Source organism: Chroicocephalus ridibundus, chromosome 3 (genome assembly GCF_963924245.1).
Source record: "Chroicocephalus ridibundus chromosome 3, bChrRid1.1, whole genome shotgun sequence".
Classification (NCBI taxonomy): Eukaryota; Metazoa; Chordata; class Aves; order Charadriiformes; family Laridae; genus Chroicocephalus; species Chroicocephalus ridibundus.
In genome coordinates, this window is record NC_086286.1 from 18,786,279 (window position 1) to 18,803,386 (window position 17,108).

The 17,108-nt window shown below is 42.1% G+C and overlaps 2 protein-coding genes across 5 annotated transcripts in view; one reads left to right on the forward strand and one right to left on the reverse strand.

The window, feature by feature from the left end:
- Window positions 1–6,545, forward strand: part of AIDA (axin interactor, dorsalization associated) — a 29,559-nt gene extending 23,014 nt beyond the window's left edge. For both annotated transcript variants that reach the window (XM_063328241.1, XM_063328243.1), the window contains 4 exons: window positions 202–324; window positions 3,555–3,677; window positions 4,163–4,280; window positions 4,775–6,545. In XM_063328241.1, coding sequence (XP_063184311.1) covers window positions 202–324; window positions 3,555–3,677; window positions 4,163–4,280; window positions 4,775–4,871 — 461 coding nt within the window. In that variant the 3' untranslated portion in view covers window positions 4,872–6,545. The remainder of the gene's footprint in view (window positions 1–201; window positions 325–3,554; window positions 3,678–4,162; window positions 4,281–4,774) is intronic.
- A 1,600-nt stretch (window positions 6,546–8,145) lies between these two features.
- MIA3 (MIA SH3 domain ER export factor 3) overlaps window positions 8,146–17,108 on the reverse strand; it is a 28,817-nt gene continuing 19,854 nt past the window's right edge. The window contains exons 12-29 of one of the 3 annotated variants that reach the window (XM_063328236.1): window positions 16,909–16,980; window positions 16,591–16,695; window positions 15,373–15,495; window positions 15,139–15,262; window positions 14,267–14,322; window positions 14,095–14,185; window positions 13,823–13,961; window positions 12,026–12,127; window positions 11,860–11,920; window positions 11,700–11,735; window positions 11,541–11,608; window positions 11,152–11,249; window positions 10,904–11,035; window positions 10,647–10,715; window positions 10,444–10,520; window positions 10,229–10,300; window positions 9,417–9,573; window positions 8,146–9,046 (exon numbers count right to left, since the gene is read on the reverse strand). In XM_063328236.1, the coding sequence (XP_063184306.1) occupies window positions 8,712–9,046; window positions 9,417–9,573; window positions 10,229–10,300; window positions 10,444–10,520; window positions 10,647–10,715; window positions 10,904–11,035; window positions 11,152–11,249; window positions 11,541–11,608; window positions 11,700–11,735; window positions 11,860–11,920; window positions 12,026–12,127; window positions 13,823–13,961; window positions 14,095–14,185; window positions 14,267–14,322; window positions 15,139–15,262; window positions 15,373–15,495; window positions 16,591–16,695; window positions 16,909–16,980 (1,917 nt within the window). In that variant the 3' untranslated portion in view covers window positions 8,146–8,711. The remainder of the gene's footprint in view (window positions 9,047–9,416; window positions 9,574–10,228; window positions 10,301–10,443; window positions 10,521–10,646; window positions 10,716–10,903; window positions 11,036–11,151; window positions 11,250–11,540; window positions 11,609–11,699; window positions 11,736–11,859; window positions 11,921–12,025; window positions 12,128–13,822; window positions 13,962–14,094; window positions 14,186–14,266; window positions 14,323–15,138; window positions 15,263–15,372; window positions 15,496–16,590; window positions 16,696–16,908; window positions 16,981–17,108) is intronic. The other 2 variants (XM_063328238.1, XM_063328237.1) reach the window with 2 other exon arrangements.

The window sequence follows — 17,108 nt, forward strand, 5'->3', positions numbered from 1 at the left end:
TGTGGGCTTTGAAATCTGTCAGATGATGTTGTGTGTCTGTGCACACTGTCTTTCCCATAGTGCTGTGTGCTATTGGGATATGAATCCTTGGACTTTGAACCCCCTAAGGAGAACAGCATCTTCCATGAGAGATGATGGGATAAGCAAGGCCTCTGCTGCAAGATGACACAAAGGGTTAATAATATGCTTTACTCTTTCCAGGTACTTTATTACCCAGATTGCCATCTGAACCCGGGATGACGTTACTCACCATCAATATAGAGAAAATTGGTCTGAAAGATGCCGGGCAGTGCATTGATCCTTACATCACAGTCAGTGTAAAGGGTAATGATTTCTGTTCCTGGCTCCTCATTTCTAGTTTGGAGAGAGTGTGTTTTCTGAAAGCTGTATTGATTTTTCAACCTGCTTGGGAAAAATATTTGTTGGTACTTGCATTTTCTATTGTGGACTTAAGGCTTCTGCTTTAATCAAGGGTGGAAAAATTCTGTATTTGAGAGATACTGGGAGGTGAATCACTGCAGGAGACGCGCTTCTCTGTGCGCTCCAGGGGGGCCTTCCCCAGGCTGGGAGCTGAGTATCAGTGACTTGGCAGATTGTACTTCCCTATTCCAACTTCTTGAGCTGACTCTTAAGTGCAGAGCTGTTTAGACTGCTTGTGCTCCCCAACATGTACTGGTCTCTGGGCTTTCTGGAGACAGTGAACCACAGCCCGCTGACTCCATTCTTGCCCTGTCATTAAACTAATCTTTTAGTAAAACAAAGATCATCTTACCAAGGCTTAGGGTTTAGAGGAATGGGTATGAAGCTGGGAAGCAAAGCTTGAAAGTGAAATAAAATATTAAAATATGTTTTAGTCTTGGCAGTGAAATATTTCAGCCAAAGCCCTGGTGGGCTAACAGCCTCCCTCTCTCAGAGCCTCCATGAATCTGGAAGAACCTCTCTCTCTGTCAGTCCAGGATAGGCAACATTAGGATTTTGCACTGTTTCAGGTGACAATATGGTTGATGTTGTTTGCTTGAAGCTGAGATTTTAGGTATTCAGACTCTTTCTAGTGGGAGCATCTGCCTCTTCCCCATTTTGCATTTCTTAGCAGGAAGCCCCTGTGGTCAGAATTGCTTACCTTTAACCTGCCCGCCTTGACTTCTGCTTATCTTTACAATCTTTTGAGGTATATGATTTTGTTTGTTTATCATATAAAAAAAATTGTAGCTGAGCCTCTAGTTATTTTCAGTTGTGATAGCTACCTTGTATGTGTCCTCTTTAGATGTGCTATTAGATACTGAACATAGGGATGAAACACTTGCTAGATGTGTGATCAGGTGCTTCCTCCACCAGTTCTTTGACAGAAGTAAGGCTCACAGTATTGAATGTCACTTGAATCCCAGTGACGTTCTCGAGTGTTTATATAGATAAATAGAAAACCTTATCTAATCACACTTCCTGTGATTATTTTCTTAACGGTGAAACCTTCCACTTCTCTCTGGACCTTTGAGGAGTTCACCTGGTTGGGGTGGAAGCCGGAGCATGACTCTTGCCTTCCCTGGCAGATACAACTGCCTTTTTGTGTTTTCAGTCTTGGAAATGGCAGCATTTCTTTGTTTATAAAGTTGCCTTAGGTTTGCAACATCATTTTTAGATCATGTAACTATTCTTTGGGCTCCCCTTCTCTAGTCACTTGTGGATCTTTCTTTGCCTCTAGCATGCCAGAAAGCTGAGGGATGGGTGCCTTCAGTGGTGGGGCTAGCTGGATGGGTGTGAGTTTAATCAGATTTAATTCTTTCATGTTGAGTTTCTCTTGGCCAACAGGAAAATACCAGCCCTAAAGGGGTTCTAATGTTGGATCCTGGAACTTATCAGACCTTGTAAAGCAAACATTCGTTGTTCCTTGCCACTGAAATATTTGTCTTAACTTATTACATATTGTTAAAACTGTTGCTTGCCTTTAGAGCTAGCTCTCACTTCCTTTCTGGAGCTAAGGGAGAGTGTATATTGGTAGATTTAATTTCCCAACAAGTCTTTCTGTTAACGTGTGGCTCTCTATTTGTAAGCTCTTATAAATGGTGGCTGCCAAGTAATGATGTAGAAAATAAGATCAAAAAGGGTGTGTGTGTGTGGTGCTATCGCCTAGTCTTCTCATGGTGACTTTTTGTACTTTATTTCTGGAGATTTTTGGTGAGGAACAGTAACTCTGAAAAGTCACTTTGTCCCTGTTAGGAGTCTGAAGACACATAGTAGCTGTTTTCCTTGGTTCTATACCAGGCTGCTCTTCTGCAGGTTTGGAGAGAGGTTTGTTCCTGGTGCAAGACGGTGGTCCCAGCCTGCTCCCTGGATGAGGTGCATTGGGGTGCTCCAGGGCCCTGGCCTCAGCCTGTACCCCAGGCACAATGCATGTGTGATGTCCTTGTAATCTTGGCCATGTCGTTAGCAACTTTGCTCCACCTGAGGGAAAGGGATCACTAATGAGAGGAGAAAGAGCAGAGGACAAATGGACTTGTGTGAACAGTGAAGGCTTAGTGAGAAACAGTATGGTCTGTGGTGGCTGTGCCTGAGCAGCACAACTGGTGGTCATCACTGGGAGCTGGAGTCCAACCCACAGCCCCACTGTGCCTCTGCCTGAGGAAAAACCGAGAGGAATAATGCGCATTGAGTCTAGGCAGCAAAGCAGGGCGTATGTTGAAGATGACCAGAGGGCTGGAGCACCTCTGCTATGAAGACAAGCTGAGAGAGTTGGGGTTGTGCAGTCTGGAGAAGAGAAAGCTCTGAGGAGACCTTCTAGTGGCCTTCCAGTACCTAAAAGGGGCCTACAGGAAGGATGGGGAGGGACCCTTTATCACGGAGTGTTATGATAGGACACGGGGTAACAGCCTCAAGTTGAGAGAGGGTAGATTTAGATTGGATATCAGGAAAAAATTCTTTACTGTGAGGGTGGTGAGACACTGGCCCAGGTTGCCCAGAGAAGCTGTGGCTACCCCATCCAGCCTGGTTCAAGGCCAGGCTGGATGAGGCTTTGAGCAGCCTGGTCTGGTGGGAGGTGTCCCTGCCCATGGCAGGGGGTCTGGAACTAGATGATCTTTAAGGTCCCTTCCAACCCGAACCATTCTGTGACTCTGTGATATACAGCTTGTGTAAGCCGTGCCAGCTGTGCCCCGCAGACCCTGTGTGGAGGGCAGCCTTTGGTCCATGTCCCATTCTTCTGGTTTGGCTGAAGCCCTGCTGGAGTTTTATTTACAGGGGGAATGGAAGCCTTTGCTGGCAGCAGAAAGAAATGTGCTCTTAAAAATAAAAAGAGGGATAATTCCAAATTTTCATCTTACATACTGTCAGAACTTCACCTCCTTTCATGTTGCAATCAAAAAAAAAAAAATTCACTGACTGTGAAGGGGCATGATTGCCTGGGGTTTTATTTTGTTGTTTTTTTTTTTAAGTTTAGAGGAAAAATCCAGGTGTGCATTCACTTTTTTGTGGCAGTATTAGGTGTGATTCATAAAAGTCCTAAAGCAGGACCTTAAGGTCTGCGAAGCTTCTGCCATTCTCATGCTGTTTCTTTCCTGCAGATTTGAATGGGATAGATCTGACTCCTGTGCAAGATACTCCTGTGGCTTTGAGGAAGGAGGACACATATGTCCATTTTAATGTGGACATCGAGATTCAGAAACACATTGAAAAACTAACAAAAGGTAAGTGGTATCAGAGACCTGAAACAGGACCCAGGAGCTTTGAAGGTGCAGACACTAGGCTGCTGCTGATCTAATAAACAGGCCGTGCCTGAGCTGGTGCTGCAGGGCTCAAGATCCAGACAAGCATAAAAATAGAACTTTGCATCCTGTCTCTTTCAAATCGGTCATTGTGAGGATTTGCAGATGAGGGAGGAATGAAAAGAGATAAAAACACAGCAGTCTGCTCCACTATGCAGGTATTGAGCTGCTTTATCACCGCCTTAGTCATTGGACAAACTGTTACCAGGATATGAATAATTGATTGAAGAGTACAAACTGGGAGCGTGGTGAGCGTTGTAAGAACACAGTATAGCTTTTGAGTAAATAACAGAAGTGTTGGAGATGATGCCCTCCAATGTATGTAGAGTGCCTTAACGGCAGGTAAGTTTTCAGATAACTGTTGGCCATAATTGCTAACTCTTCTATTAAACCATTTTCCACTCCAGGTGCAGCTATTTTCTTTGAATTCAAACACTACAAGCCTAAGAAGAGGTTTACTAGCACCAAGTGCTTTGCTTTCATGGAGATGGATGAAATCAAACCTGGGGCAATTGTTATAGAACTGTAAGTGACTTGCAATTATAGATGCCAATGACAGGGGAAACGAACTAAACTTCAGTTACAGTGTGTGGCTTGTTACATCAAGGAAGGTTTCTTGGACTCATTAGATTAACTTCCATAAGGAGTATTGTATTTTTAGTAAAGAAGAGAAGACAAAATGCTTTTAGGCAAATCAAACGGCTGCTGAAGTACAGAGTAACTCGTACTGTATCTATCTCCTAAAATCCAGAGTATTATATTGGGAATTCTCCTTACAAAAACCTTACATTCATTTAAAAATGGAAATCTTTGTTTTGTTAAAATAATAATCCAGAGAAAATACTAGTTTGAGTTTCTTCTTGTAAAATTTACTCATTATTGTTGCTTCCAGTAAGTCTTGTCAGATATGTTTAAAGGATTACGGTAATAAGATCTGTAGAGGACAAGCTTTCTAGTGTGCTTTCATCTTCCTGCGCAGCCGTTAGCACTTGGACTAACTTACTTTCTTGTGGTTACAGGTACAAAAAACCCACTGATTTTAAAAGGAAGAAATTGCAACTGTTGACCAAGAAACCACTTTACCTTCACCTCCATCAAACATTGCACAAGGAATGACCCTAGTTGTGAGACTTCTGTGAACTGAACCGCAAGTCCTGGTAGCTGTGTGTAGTAGCCTTAGCCTTCGCAGGACAGGAAAACGACTGTATTCACGCCAGTAGGTCAGACGGGACCATCACACACTGCACAGCACTACGTCAGGGTCAGAGGCAAGCCTACCATTCCGCTGCAAGATTCTGGTGTTTTTTTTTTTTTTTTTCAGATCCAGGTTTTTCTGAGAGCCCTGAAGTATGTTGACTGCTTTTCCTAATTTTGCTGTTCATCACTTTTTTTTTTTTATCTATCTTAAGCGTTATTATCCTATTGCCTCAAGCTCCACCCAAGGATGGAGACTGCCCCTTTGCCAAACCTGTAGCAATAAAGATGTGGCAGGCCTACTAACTGTTTACACTTGCGGTGCTGTTGTAGTTCCTCTCATCTGCATTTCTGAGTCCTCTGTTGCAGGCTGGGTGGCAGAAGACTGGGAGAAAGAGGAGGTGGGGCAGGAAGGAGCCTGGAGGTACTGCAAGTGATTTAAAGGGAGAGACGGGAAGGAGGATAGTGGGGTCAAGTGGGGTGGCCACAGAAGAGCTCCTCAGTCAGCTGTTCTGCTTTGGTCGGGCCAGGAGGAGGACAACTGCAGATGAGAACACTGAACTATGATTTTAACAGCCTTGCCTGATCCACTTGTACTGAGTTTTGGATACAATACATGTCACAATCCCTTAAATCACCGTTACTCCATAATACAGCTAATTTTTCTGTATTTTGTCCCAGAGTGATTTGCAGAGGTGGGTGGGGGATGGAGTGAGGCTTTCTCCGGGGCTTTGTCCTGGTGGCCGTGGGTGTGTCACCATTTTGGTGGCAGCAGGACAGGCTGTCCTGCTGAACACAGCTGAACAGTGTTCAAGCACCAATTTTCCAGAGCTTTTGGTGAAGTCGATGTGGCTAGCAGGCTGACCCACCTCTTACATGAAACTGCTGTTCTTGTGGAAACTGATTGTATGCAGTCTTCTGCATATTTTGTGCAAGTCTGGAAACTTACTCTAAAAGAATTACCTTTTTATGTAAGTAGATAGGATTATCATTTATTTTCTATATTTTTGGTGTATAATAAGCTGCAGGACATTGGCTTATTATGACACACCTGCATTCACTTTGTGACCTCCTAATAAAGGGACAGAAGTAGAACCCAGTCAAATCTTTCCTATATTTGCGTGGCTATTTAATAGAGGTTTGATACACTTCTTGCATATCTAACTAGTGCCTAAATACTCTGCTATGCTAACAGAAGACCCAGCTCCCAAAATAGTGACAAATACTAGGTTTATTTTAAACACTCTGGGTGCAGATGTATCCCCCGTTCCTCTGCTCTGTCACGTAACCCCAAGATGTTACATTACGCTTTAATGGGAAGGAATGTTACTTTCCCTCCCGCTATTTGCCTGTTTACAGGCAGGTGTTCAGCATTTTTGGCTTTACCATATTGATTAGGATAAAAAGCTATTTTTGAATGACCTAATCTTCTTGCCTTCCCTCTGTTCTGATATAGTGTCATTTAGGTGTAACAACAAAAGTTAGCAACATTTCCGCAAATTCCACTACTGGCTGGAGGAGGGGGGGAATATAAGTGCAATTGAATTTTCCTGTTTACAGGTCTTTACAATATCCCAATGATATTACATCTGATACATTTGGTATCAAGCTCTGAAAAGATATCCCTATGAGTTATGGAAATACCTCTGAATGCAGCATTTTAGATATCAGACAAAAGGATACATACGTTCTTAAAAAAAATAAAGAAAAATCATCCTCTGAACTCCATGAAACGCTGCAGATAAATCTGAGCTCAGTCAGTAGCTGTGTTACCTGCCAGTGCTCCCTGTTTGGCTCGGGTCTCCTCGTGACCTCCTGGGACTCTGTGGCACGGAGCCTCCCTGCAAGGTGTGCAGCCTGGCTGGCTCCCTCTGCAAGGGATGGCTCTGTCCTGGCTCTGCCATCGCTCAGAGCCTACTGGAAGCACTGCGTGTCCCCTGGGGTGATGCCTGCTGCCTCCTGGAGCTTCAGGTTGTGAAGGTTAGCTGGGGTGGGCAAGGGAAGAGACACGAAGCACCACAAGGCTTGGTGTTGGGGAAGGAAAGAGCCTGAAGGTAAATGTTCATCGATGTGTGTCATTAGCCGCCATGCAGATTGAAAGCTTTCACTTGCATTGCAAACCCATGGTTTCAGTCGCTTACCTTGTCTCTTCTCCAGCTTTGTAGGTGTCTGTATTAACTCTGGTTATATGCAATGTCAACTTTGAAGTATTTTTTGTTAAATACACAAGTAGAGCTTTGTATTTAACTGCTTGTGAATTAACGTCTGTAGAGTGGGAAATACCATTTTTAAAGTTGCTTCTATCCTTTGCGTTTTTTCTGTGAACTGTCTTTCACTGAAAGGACTACTGCTCCCCACAACACAAGCTCCTGTATTGTTTTATGCCTTGGTGATGTTCTGTCTTGTCTTTCATCTTAAATCTAAAGCTTCATACTTGTACTGTAAGAATGTAACACCTAGATGGCACGTTTAATGGCTGCTTGTACTCTGGCAGTAAAGCTGTAATGGCCTTCCAGTAGGGTTTTTTATTATTCCTAGTTGTTTTCTCTTCCTTTTTTTTTCCTCCCTAAGGCTTACTTTTCTACAGAGCACTTTTGAAAAACGTTAGTGTCTAGGTAAGTGCGTACTACATACTCATCCTTCTGTTAGCACTTACGTTCAGGGACTTCTTTGAACATCTACAAGCGTAGGGGGTGTTTTTAAAGCTCTCCAGTGTTCTCTGTATGGAAGCTGATCCAAAGCGATACAGGTCCATATGGTTTACATAAACCTACTCTGCTTTATGGAAAACTATTTTTTCTCTTTTTAATGTAAGTGAAAAAGGCTATAAAAATACAGCTGTACTCCGCCAAGGAAGCAGAACTGGTCTTAAATACTGAGTAAGATGAAAAGGCAACTCTCAAACCATGCTTAACGCTGCAAGCCGGTCTTGAAAGCAATTATGAAATGTCTTCACTTCTAGACTCCTGCTGCCCTTCAGCCGAGGAGGGCTGTGGCCCACCTTGTCCTCATTATGTGAAGCAAGTCCGTAACATGCCAAACTAGTTCAGTGTGAGGGTAACACGCTCATTAATCTTGCAGCAGCAGTTATTCAGCCTTGATTCAATTCCTGAACTTGGTCACAGCTGTAGCACCCTCTGGTTAGATTACTGAACCAATGTCCTTTCTGAACAAAAAATGGCACTGAAACAAAGCCTTCAGGGTTTAGCAAAAGGAATTTTGCTTTTTATTATAACTTTCCTTTGAATACAGTGTCATTTGTGCTTCTGATCTCTGACCAGACATCTTTCTTAAAATAAAAAAAGAACCACCTCACAGTCCTCGTGTAAACCCCTGGCCTACAATAACTGCAGCTTAATGATGTGATGGAGAAGGCAGGTAGGATAGCATTTTACTTAAAAATTATTTCCACAGGAAATGATTTGATTTACATTTTTCACGAAATTAGTTCATTCACCAACTGGTTACAGAGGCTACATTTAATTAAAACTAGCCACACAGGTACTTCCTTTCTATTGCACGTTTAGAGTAGGTTCAAGTCCATCACAAAAAGGTTCTTGCAGCCCAAGGGGATGGATGAGTTTAAGGTGATCATAAATGCACATAAGATGTCTGTAGCAATTGGATAAAAATTAATCCCGCAAAAGCTGAAATATACTGAAATGAGACAAATGGCTTCCAACAGAGAACCATTTCCTAAAATCCTGACTGCAGGAAGTGCGCTAGAGTCCATTCCGTTGAGCTGCTGACCGGAGGCTGCAGTTAGGGTTTCTGCGCTGGAGGCTGTGTGTAGTCCTTTGAGCCTGCCGGGGGTGGTGGTGGCGGAGGGCCTGCCGGGTAGTCTCTAGGTCCCGACGGAGGCAAGTCTCTGTTGGGAGAAGGCGTATAGTCTCTTGAACCAGGTGGGGGTAGCCGTGGGCCTGGAGGATAATCTCTTGGGCCAGGAGGACCTAGAGGTCGAAAAGGAGGGTGCCCACGTCCATAGCCTCTTGGATCTGGAGGAGGTGGTAGCGGGCCAGGAGGCAGATCTCTCATTCCTAAGGGCGGGCCAGGTAGGAAGTCTCTTGCAGCTGGAGGTGGCAAGGGAGCACCGCGAACTAGAAGGAAAGGAAAACACAGAGTCAAATGACACCTTGCTTTAACCTAAATGGTGAAGCTCCTGACTTGTTCCTTATATTTTGGAGCAGCTCTGAGGTGGGTCACTGTCACATGCAGACTTCACAGGCCATGAATTACATTCTAGTGACTTTTAGCTGCCGGTTTCCATTTGAGACTAAACAAGGAAAAATCACCTTGGCACTAAGGAGGCTTGAAACAACCCACTTGTCCCAGTTTACTAAGCAAGACAGCTCGACTCCATGAAGGGTGGGGAAGGTGAGTGCTAACGGCTGGCAGATCTCCATTCTGCAGCAGGCTTCCACGAAGCACGGTGGGAAAAGCTTAAGCATGCAGCAATGCTACTTTTACCTAGGGGCACAGGAAGAGGTCGAGGCCCAAAGTGCCCACGGAGAGGAGCTGGTGGTGGTCCATAGCGAACAGGTGGTGGAGGCGGAGGTCCCATCACTGGGGAGGTCATCATAGGTGTCCCAGGGAAAGACGGTGGGCCTTTGGGACTAGGATTAGCCTGTGCAGGATTAGGTTAATACTTCAGCATGGTACTCACTGCATCAGAGAAGTACTGACACTGCTGAACACCACAACCGCTCGCCCAAAGGCCAAGAGGTGGGAGAAGCTGGGGGGGCGGGGGGGAGGAGGGGCAGAGAAAAACCACAGCCCAAAACACATTAACTGAGTAGTAAGTAGGGAAAGTTCCTGCACCATCATTGTCCCTTCACCCAGAACACTGCTTGCACTACCAAGGAGTGAGTGCTTAGTGTACTTTCTGAGATGACAAGCTTTCCTTAGCTAAAGCTGTACTAGAGAAAAGTTCAATCCCTTTTGAAATGTCCTCAGTGAACACCCCTTTAGTAAAGGGCCTGGCACCTTGAATTACATATGGAATTGTCCTTAAATACCACAGGTAAGCCAGCTTCTTAGGATTACTGTGGTAGTCACTCCAAAGTGTTTGCCTGCAATCCTTAACAAGAAAGATCTCATTTCCTCAATTCCATAAAAACCAGACCGCAACTGTTCATCATTAGAGAAACCTTTTGAGACAGAGGTACAAGCCCTTGGTTAGTTTTGCAGAGCATTTTGTTATTTAGCAGTTCAGAACACCAAGCCTGTTATTCCTCTCCATCAAAGCAGAGTAACACCATATTCAGCCTCTGAATACTCACTGTAGCTGGTTCAATAGATGAAGGTGAATCAGTAGTTACACAGGGGGCTTCAGACTCTTTGGGAGAGGGTTGCTTTTTTTTTTTTTTGGACAGCAAATAAGGATAGTGACAGGATATAGACAAGACAGAACATGATACAGTTAAAGAAGCAGCAGGAAGTACAGTGAATCACGTATTAGAAACGCTTCCTGAAGGCTGGGGGTTTTTCTGCTTACCACTCCATCCATTGCTGTGGAAGGGGAGGAGGTTCTTGGCCCACCGCTGATCAGGGAAGCTACAGCAGGCCCGAGATCTATAAAGAGAGCCACAAGTGCACGTCTTACTGTGCTTGGAGTAAGGAATGTGGTTTTTAAATTACATTTCTGAAGTGAAAAAATAGCTGAATAAGTTGCAGTTGGTTGCAGGCCACATAACTCACCAGGAACAGACATCCTTCCAGGTAACTCTGGTGGCCTTCGTGGAGCAGGGGGCCCATCTACCACCGTACCTTCAGGGAAACAAGAACCGCAGAGATCCAAATCAACACGTGCCTCAGCTATTTCTATTTTTTCTTTAAAAACCAACCACTCATCTCTATCAATACCTAACACTATCCCGAGAACCAAGGTCAGACCTTAGCATTCTTGGGTTTGTAGCATAAGAGAGTTATCACAGAAGGGAAGCTTCACTGCTTACCAAATTCACCTCTTGAGCCTTCCCTTCGAGGAGCAGAAAGGGGCCGAGCAGGAACTTCTATCATCTGTGTCGGTGACGGATTTCCTCCACTCACAGGTGACGGGCCAAAAGAGCCATCTCTGCTTAAAGGCCCTAAGCCAAAGAAGGAAATCCCACTTCATTTACTTTTCTACAATTTATCATAGCCTTATTTTTTTAGGATATACTGACTCAAAGACACAAAATTTGGGAGAAATAGCAGCGTTTACCTCGTCGCGGTGGGACCTGGCGATCGGGTCTGCCTGGAGTTGGCTTTACAATTAACGGTCTTTGAAGCATGACAATTTTTTGGTTTACTTCTATTAATCTAATTTTTAAAAAAATAAAGATTATTTTATTAGTCAAACAATACATGTGAGTTACATTTGTTATAATGTAACAAGGCAAACTGCATTGTAAAATGTTACAGCTTTCACCAAGAAATCTTATTTTTACCATCAAACAGTTTAATAGTAGTTTAAAATTAGTAACTCAAATATGCACTGCACATTCTGAGCAAGTGGCCTAACTCAGCACCTTGCACTGTTTGAGTTCCTTCTTTCCCCAGCAACGGGCAGCATGTTCAAAGAGCAATAAAAATGGTCTGTACCGTACTTACTTTTGTCGCAGGTTGGCTGCTTCTCTTTTTTCTTCAGCCAGAGCTCTCTCAGCAGAGCGGGCAATAAGCTATTAGGGAAAATTTTGCCAACTGCATTAATGGCACCAAGCTGAAGTCAAATACAAACTGTTTGAATCTGCAAAAGAAGAATGTTCTTACCCAATTGTCATGTGCCTTTTTCTCATGAGCAGCAATCTGAGAAGCAAAAAAGTGGTTTTAGTTTATTTTGTCCAACTAGTAGTATTTCCAATAACTCACTACAGAGCATTGGAATGCTGCAGTAAAAGGTGACACAATAACCAGCCAGCAAGAAGTTTACCTGGTTTTTGTAAGATCTCTCTGTTTTTTGCAATTCTTCTTCCATATCTTGTATCCTTTGCCTGTACAAAAGGAAAAAGAGGGGAAGGAGAGAGGTTTAAATGAATTTTCTTCAATAGCTGAAAATAAAGGAAAAAAAAAAAACAGTCTTCAGAAAATGAAGTTACTTGTAAACTTTCACTTCCTCAATGGCCAGCACGGCTTTTTCATCTGCAGCAGACAATTTCTGCTCCTTCTCCTGACGTTCGTACTCTTCCTGGGTTAGTTTTCTGTATAGGGGGAAAAAAAAATCACACCACCATATATTCTGCCATCCTACATCTACTACAACTCAAAATGAAGGTACTGCCCTGCTAAGAATAGTGATACCAGAATCTATAATAATGTGTGAGAATACAGAAAGAGGATATAAAGAGATTTTTATATTTAAGAGACAGAAATACTGTCCTTTGAAAGCAACAGACAAAGCCTTTGTGTATAAAACCTGAAAATTAAGGACATAGAGTTGACTGGAAAGTTCTGTCAGCATCTGACAGATGAAGATTTATCAGAATCTAACAACTGCAGACAGTTCACCTCTTCGCATCCTGTAATTTACTTACTAATTCTACAGATGCTAATCCCGATTTACAATGGTACAAACAAGGAAATATGAAGAACTGACATCTAACCAAGGGCAACAAGAGAAATGATCGCGTAGTGAAAAAGGGGGAATTTAGGGCTCAGATGATAAACACATTTAATAGTCATCAACTGTGTGGAAAGAAGCTTTTTTCTAAGTATTCTCCATACCAATTTATTACATGACCAATTTCTACAGTCTTTTTATAACCTCATGGTTCACTAATTTTTTTAATTTTTGACATTTTTTTGGAGGTATCTAATATGCCCATAATGTGTTCCTAACTTATAAGAGCAATCCCACAAAACTGGAACTATTAAACTAGTAGTCAGTTCAACATAATCTATTTCCTTGGCTACATGTAGAAATGGTTTTCCAGAAAAAAAATTGCAGGAAGTCCTTAATTCTAATCAAGTAGTAGTAACAGGCAGTGTAACTTCCTAACACTTTTGGAAGGAACAGAAATCTTTCAGAGAGGTCAAGAGGAAGTTTTCTTGAAAGGTGGGGGCTATCCTTCACCTCTCCATTATGTGTTTCCTACACCTGGATCCTGAAGTTATGAGGTCAGACAGTTTCACTACCAAGGTGCTGTGTAGCCTCAATCCCTTTGCTTGTTCCAGCCCTGTGCTTCCCCCAACCGACACACTTGAACTGTAGAACTTTCAATTCCTTCTCCACCACAATTTCAGCTTTTCCACAGGAATTTAGCAAAAAACGTTCCTGAATCTATCTCAAATTTTCCCTACAAAATTGAGATGGTATTACAGACGTTTCAGTAAGTAAATAAATGAATAAATAAATGAGGAATGAACACAGATACAGAACTAGTTCTTCACTGCCAGCGATTCATTCATCTCAGCTGCTGCCATGAACTCAGCCTTAAATTAGCCCTTTGAGAATGCAAAAAGCTCACAAGGCTAAAATGCTAAGTTTCTATATTATGAAAATTAGACTCAATGAACTGAGATCAGAATAACTGAAACAAATCTTAATGCCTGCTATATTCTCCCTGACATTTCTGGACGATGTGACAGGGCACCTACAGAATTTGCAGACCAAGCCACGCATCACTCCTCTCCCAAAAGTGTTTTGTTGTTTGTTGGTTTGTTTTTTTCAGTAGTAGAGGGCAATATCGTGTATGCAAAGTGACAGTCTTTTTAGAATCTCTGGAATGGTGGAAAAAGTCAAAAAAGGGGGTACTAGCTTCAACCATACTGAAAAAGTAATCATCACCTTTCATTCCAAAGACAACTTAAAATTATTTGATCCTTCTGAGCAAACAGCGTTTGGATAGTGCCTGTGATACAATACACTATGTTGTGGAAGAGTAATGGAGGCTTACTTCTGGAGTGCCATCTCCTTCTGCTGGTAAAGTTCACCAAGAATCTCCACTTTCTGCTGTAGCGTTTTGCATTCATTTTCCAGTCGAGTTTTGGCTGACTGGAGCGAACAGGAGTCATGTTCTAATTTTTTTATTTGCTCTGTTGGAGAAGCAAAGGTAGGTGAGGAAGCTGAAGGAACTTGCATTGAGAATCATTATGCTACTTAAACTCTCTGTTTCTTTTTAAGCCACAAACAGCATTTCATCTTAAGCAATTCTTTTGCTAAACCTACCTTCCAGCTCATGTCTTGCTGTTACTTCATCGCTCAGTTTGGACTGCAGAAGATTTCTGTCTTCTTCAACTATGGATAACATAGTTTTTACCTGAAAAGAGGAGCAGAGAGTTTACGATCTTCGGCATAGCAGTAATGTGTCTGCATTTATTAGATATTTTGTGCAGCATACCCTGGAGACATCCATCATCTGCTTAATTTGAGTCTTCATCTTCTCATTCTCATTATCTAGAAGAGAAAAATACAATGGTTTTCCCTGTTTCTTAACCCCAATTTCCTGGACCCTACAGCCGTTAAAAATAATACTCCCTACACTTTAATCTAGAATAGGTCTGCTTATGTGGTTGGAAAAAAAAAAAATAAAGAAAAAATTTTTAAAAAGAGGAAAGAGTGGGATATGGGGAACAAAGCACAATAGCAATTCCATAACCAGCACAACAAAACTATTAATTTATTCCAAAAAGCACTCAGAAGATTCCTTCTTGTCACTTCTTCTAGCCCATAATGTGGGAATTTCCAGCCCACATACACAGTATGGTTAGACAAAAAAGACAAAAAAAAAAAAAAAAAAAAAAAAAAGTCTTCAAAACCACAAAACCAGAGATGTAGCAAATACAACATCAGGAATGACAAGCCTCTTGAGTAGTTCTGAAAACATCTACCTAAATTAGTTATCTATCTGGAAGTGAGCACAATACTCATTAAAAATTCATATTAAAAATAAATGCCGCAAAACAACAAAGCTAAGATTCTCAGCTTTTGGAAGGCTCTTAATTACTAACCTTTATACGTAATCTTTAAAACTATGTCATTACACTTACAATATACCTAAAATGTAATCCAAAAGCAATTATTGGCCTTTTTAACCGTTTCTCACTTCAGTTAGTTTGGAGATATTTTGTGTGAGGATTAAAGCTGGCAAGTCTCTTAACCCACGGGCAGCTACATGCATAGATTGTTGTTCCCCATACAACATGACATGACCACACCATCACACAAGCTTTAGCCACTGGGCATACCAGCCAGCAGGTAGGATTACTGTACCTGGCAACTCTCCATTGGCCAGATCCTCCCCTGTGCTCCATTCAGGCCCTTCACCATCCTTTTTGGCCTCAGGTGCCGAATCCATGTCGAGCTGCTTCAGCTGCATAATGCAGTTAGTTAAAACCTAGTAATGAAATCAAAGGTTCATTGAAGAATAGTTCTGCATTTTGTCAAGTATTTCAAAGTATTTTACAATGCGTAATATTTAAAGCAAGCTTGTTATAAAGAACCTACTTCAATTTCATTTTCCTTGTAGGCAAGCGCTTCTTCTATGTCCTTCTGAGATTTCTGATACAGTTTGATCTGCTCACTGAGCTCACTATGTCTCTCACTCCAACCTTCAGCTTCTTTTAGCAGCTGTATGAAGCACCAAGGCAAGATGATTACTTGTTTTATTTTTAGTATCAGAGCATATGTAATTAAAGTCTATTTTACTGCCAGCTCTAGTGATAACTGATCACCACAGATCACAGATAAAGGATAGACTGCACAGTTATCACACTCATCACTAGAGTAGAACTCATCAGTGGTAGAACCAGATGCTGGGAATCTTTCTGCAATTTATATTATTTGGCGTTTTTATAAATTTGACGTTTTTCCAGCTAATATCCCAACATCAGAACCAAACTCCTCAAACTCTTCAGAATGAGGAATTAGTTGCAGTCCAGAGGTAATCAAACTGCATTCCTTAAAAGGGCATCTACTGCATATCTGTCTTCTTTCTCCATATATTTACAGTTATCTGTAAAAGAACTGCCATGGCATTTCAGGGCTAAAGGTCCTCCCCACTTAGTTTAGCTTTTTGGCAATTTTTTACCATTACTTAGAATCACAGAATCATCTAGGTTGGAAGGGATCTTTAAGATCATCGAGTCCAACCATTAACCTAACACTGCCAAAACCACCACTAAACCACATCCCTCAGCACCACGTCTGCTCATCTCTAAAATGCCTCCAGGGAAAGTGATACCACCACTTCCCTGGGCAGCCTGTTCCAATGTTTGATAACCCTTTCGGTGAAGACATTTTTCCTAATGTTCATCCTAAACCTCCCCTGGCACAACTTGAGGCCATTTCATCTTGTCCTATCGCTTGTTACTTGTGAGAAGAGACCGACCCCCACCTCGCTACAACCTCCTTTCAGTCCTGAGTCCAATCTCCTGATCACGAAGTGACCACCACATCAGCACAGGCTTTCTGTGAAGCTGCTGCCAAAAACTGAATCACTGGAACTGGCAAAGCTTTCATACTGAAGACATGTGGCTCACCTGCACAAAAAGGCTGTGCAGGCAGGCACAGTGGTTTAAATTTTGTCTTGATAATTTGAAATAAGAATTCTGACGCATTAAGAAAACAGAGACATGCTGAAGTTATACTCAAGAAAACTAGGAGTAAAGCCTCAATATTTAATTCAAAAGAGAAATAAAGTTGCCTGGCCTGAGCATAACTTACTTGCTCCTTGCTCTTTTTTAGCCTAGCATTCTCTTCCTGCACATGATGAAGCTCAGACTTCACTTTTTCTTCGCTTAGTTTAGCTTCATTAAGGGCTATCTGCACCTACATATGAAACAAAAAGGAACAAAAAAGACAAAGTCAAATGTAATGGAGCAAGAGCTACATAGTACATGGTAACCGAAAAGAAAAAGGTATATATGCACAAACAACTTGCAGTCTTCCAGCTAGCATTTTCGATTACATCCTAGATACAAATTTTCCTGGTACATGAACCTGTACCTGTGACTGTTAAAGAGGGTGTAGATAATGCTTTACCTCCGAAAGCTCTACAGAATGCACACTGATAGCCTCTTGAAGTTTCTCCAAGGACTTCTGCGTTTCAGAGATCTATGTAAGAAAAACTTAAGTGGTGACTTTGTATTAGCCTGGTACATGCCTTAGCCCAAGTGTGTAATTACGTTACCTATATATTTTGGAAGCATAAAACAAAAGTCAAAACACCAACAAATTTCCAT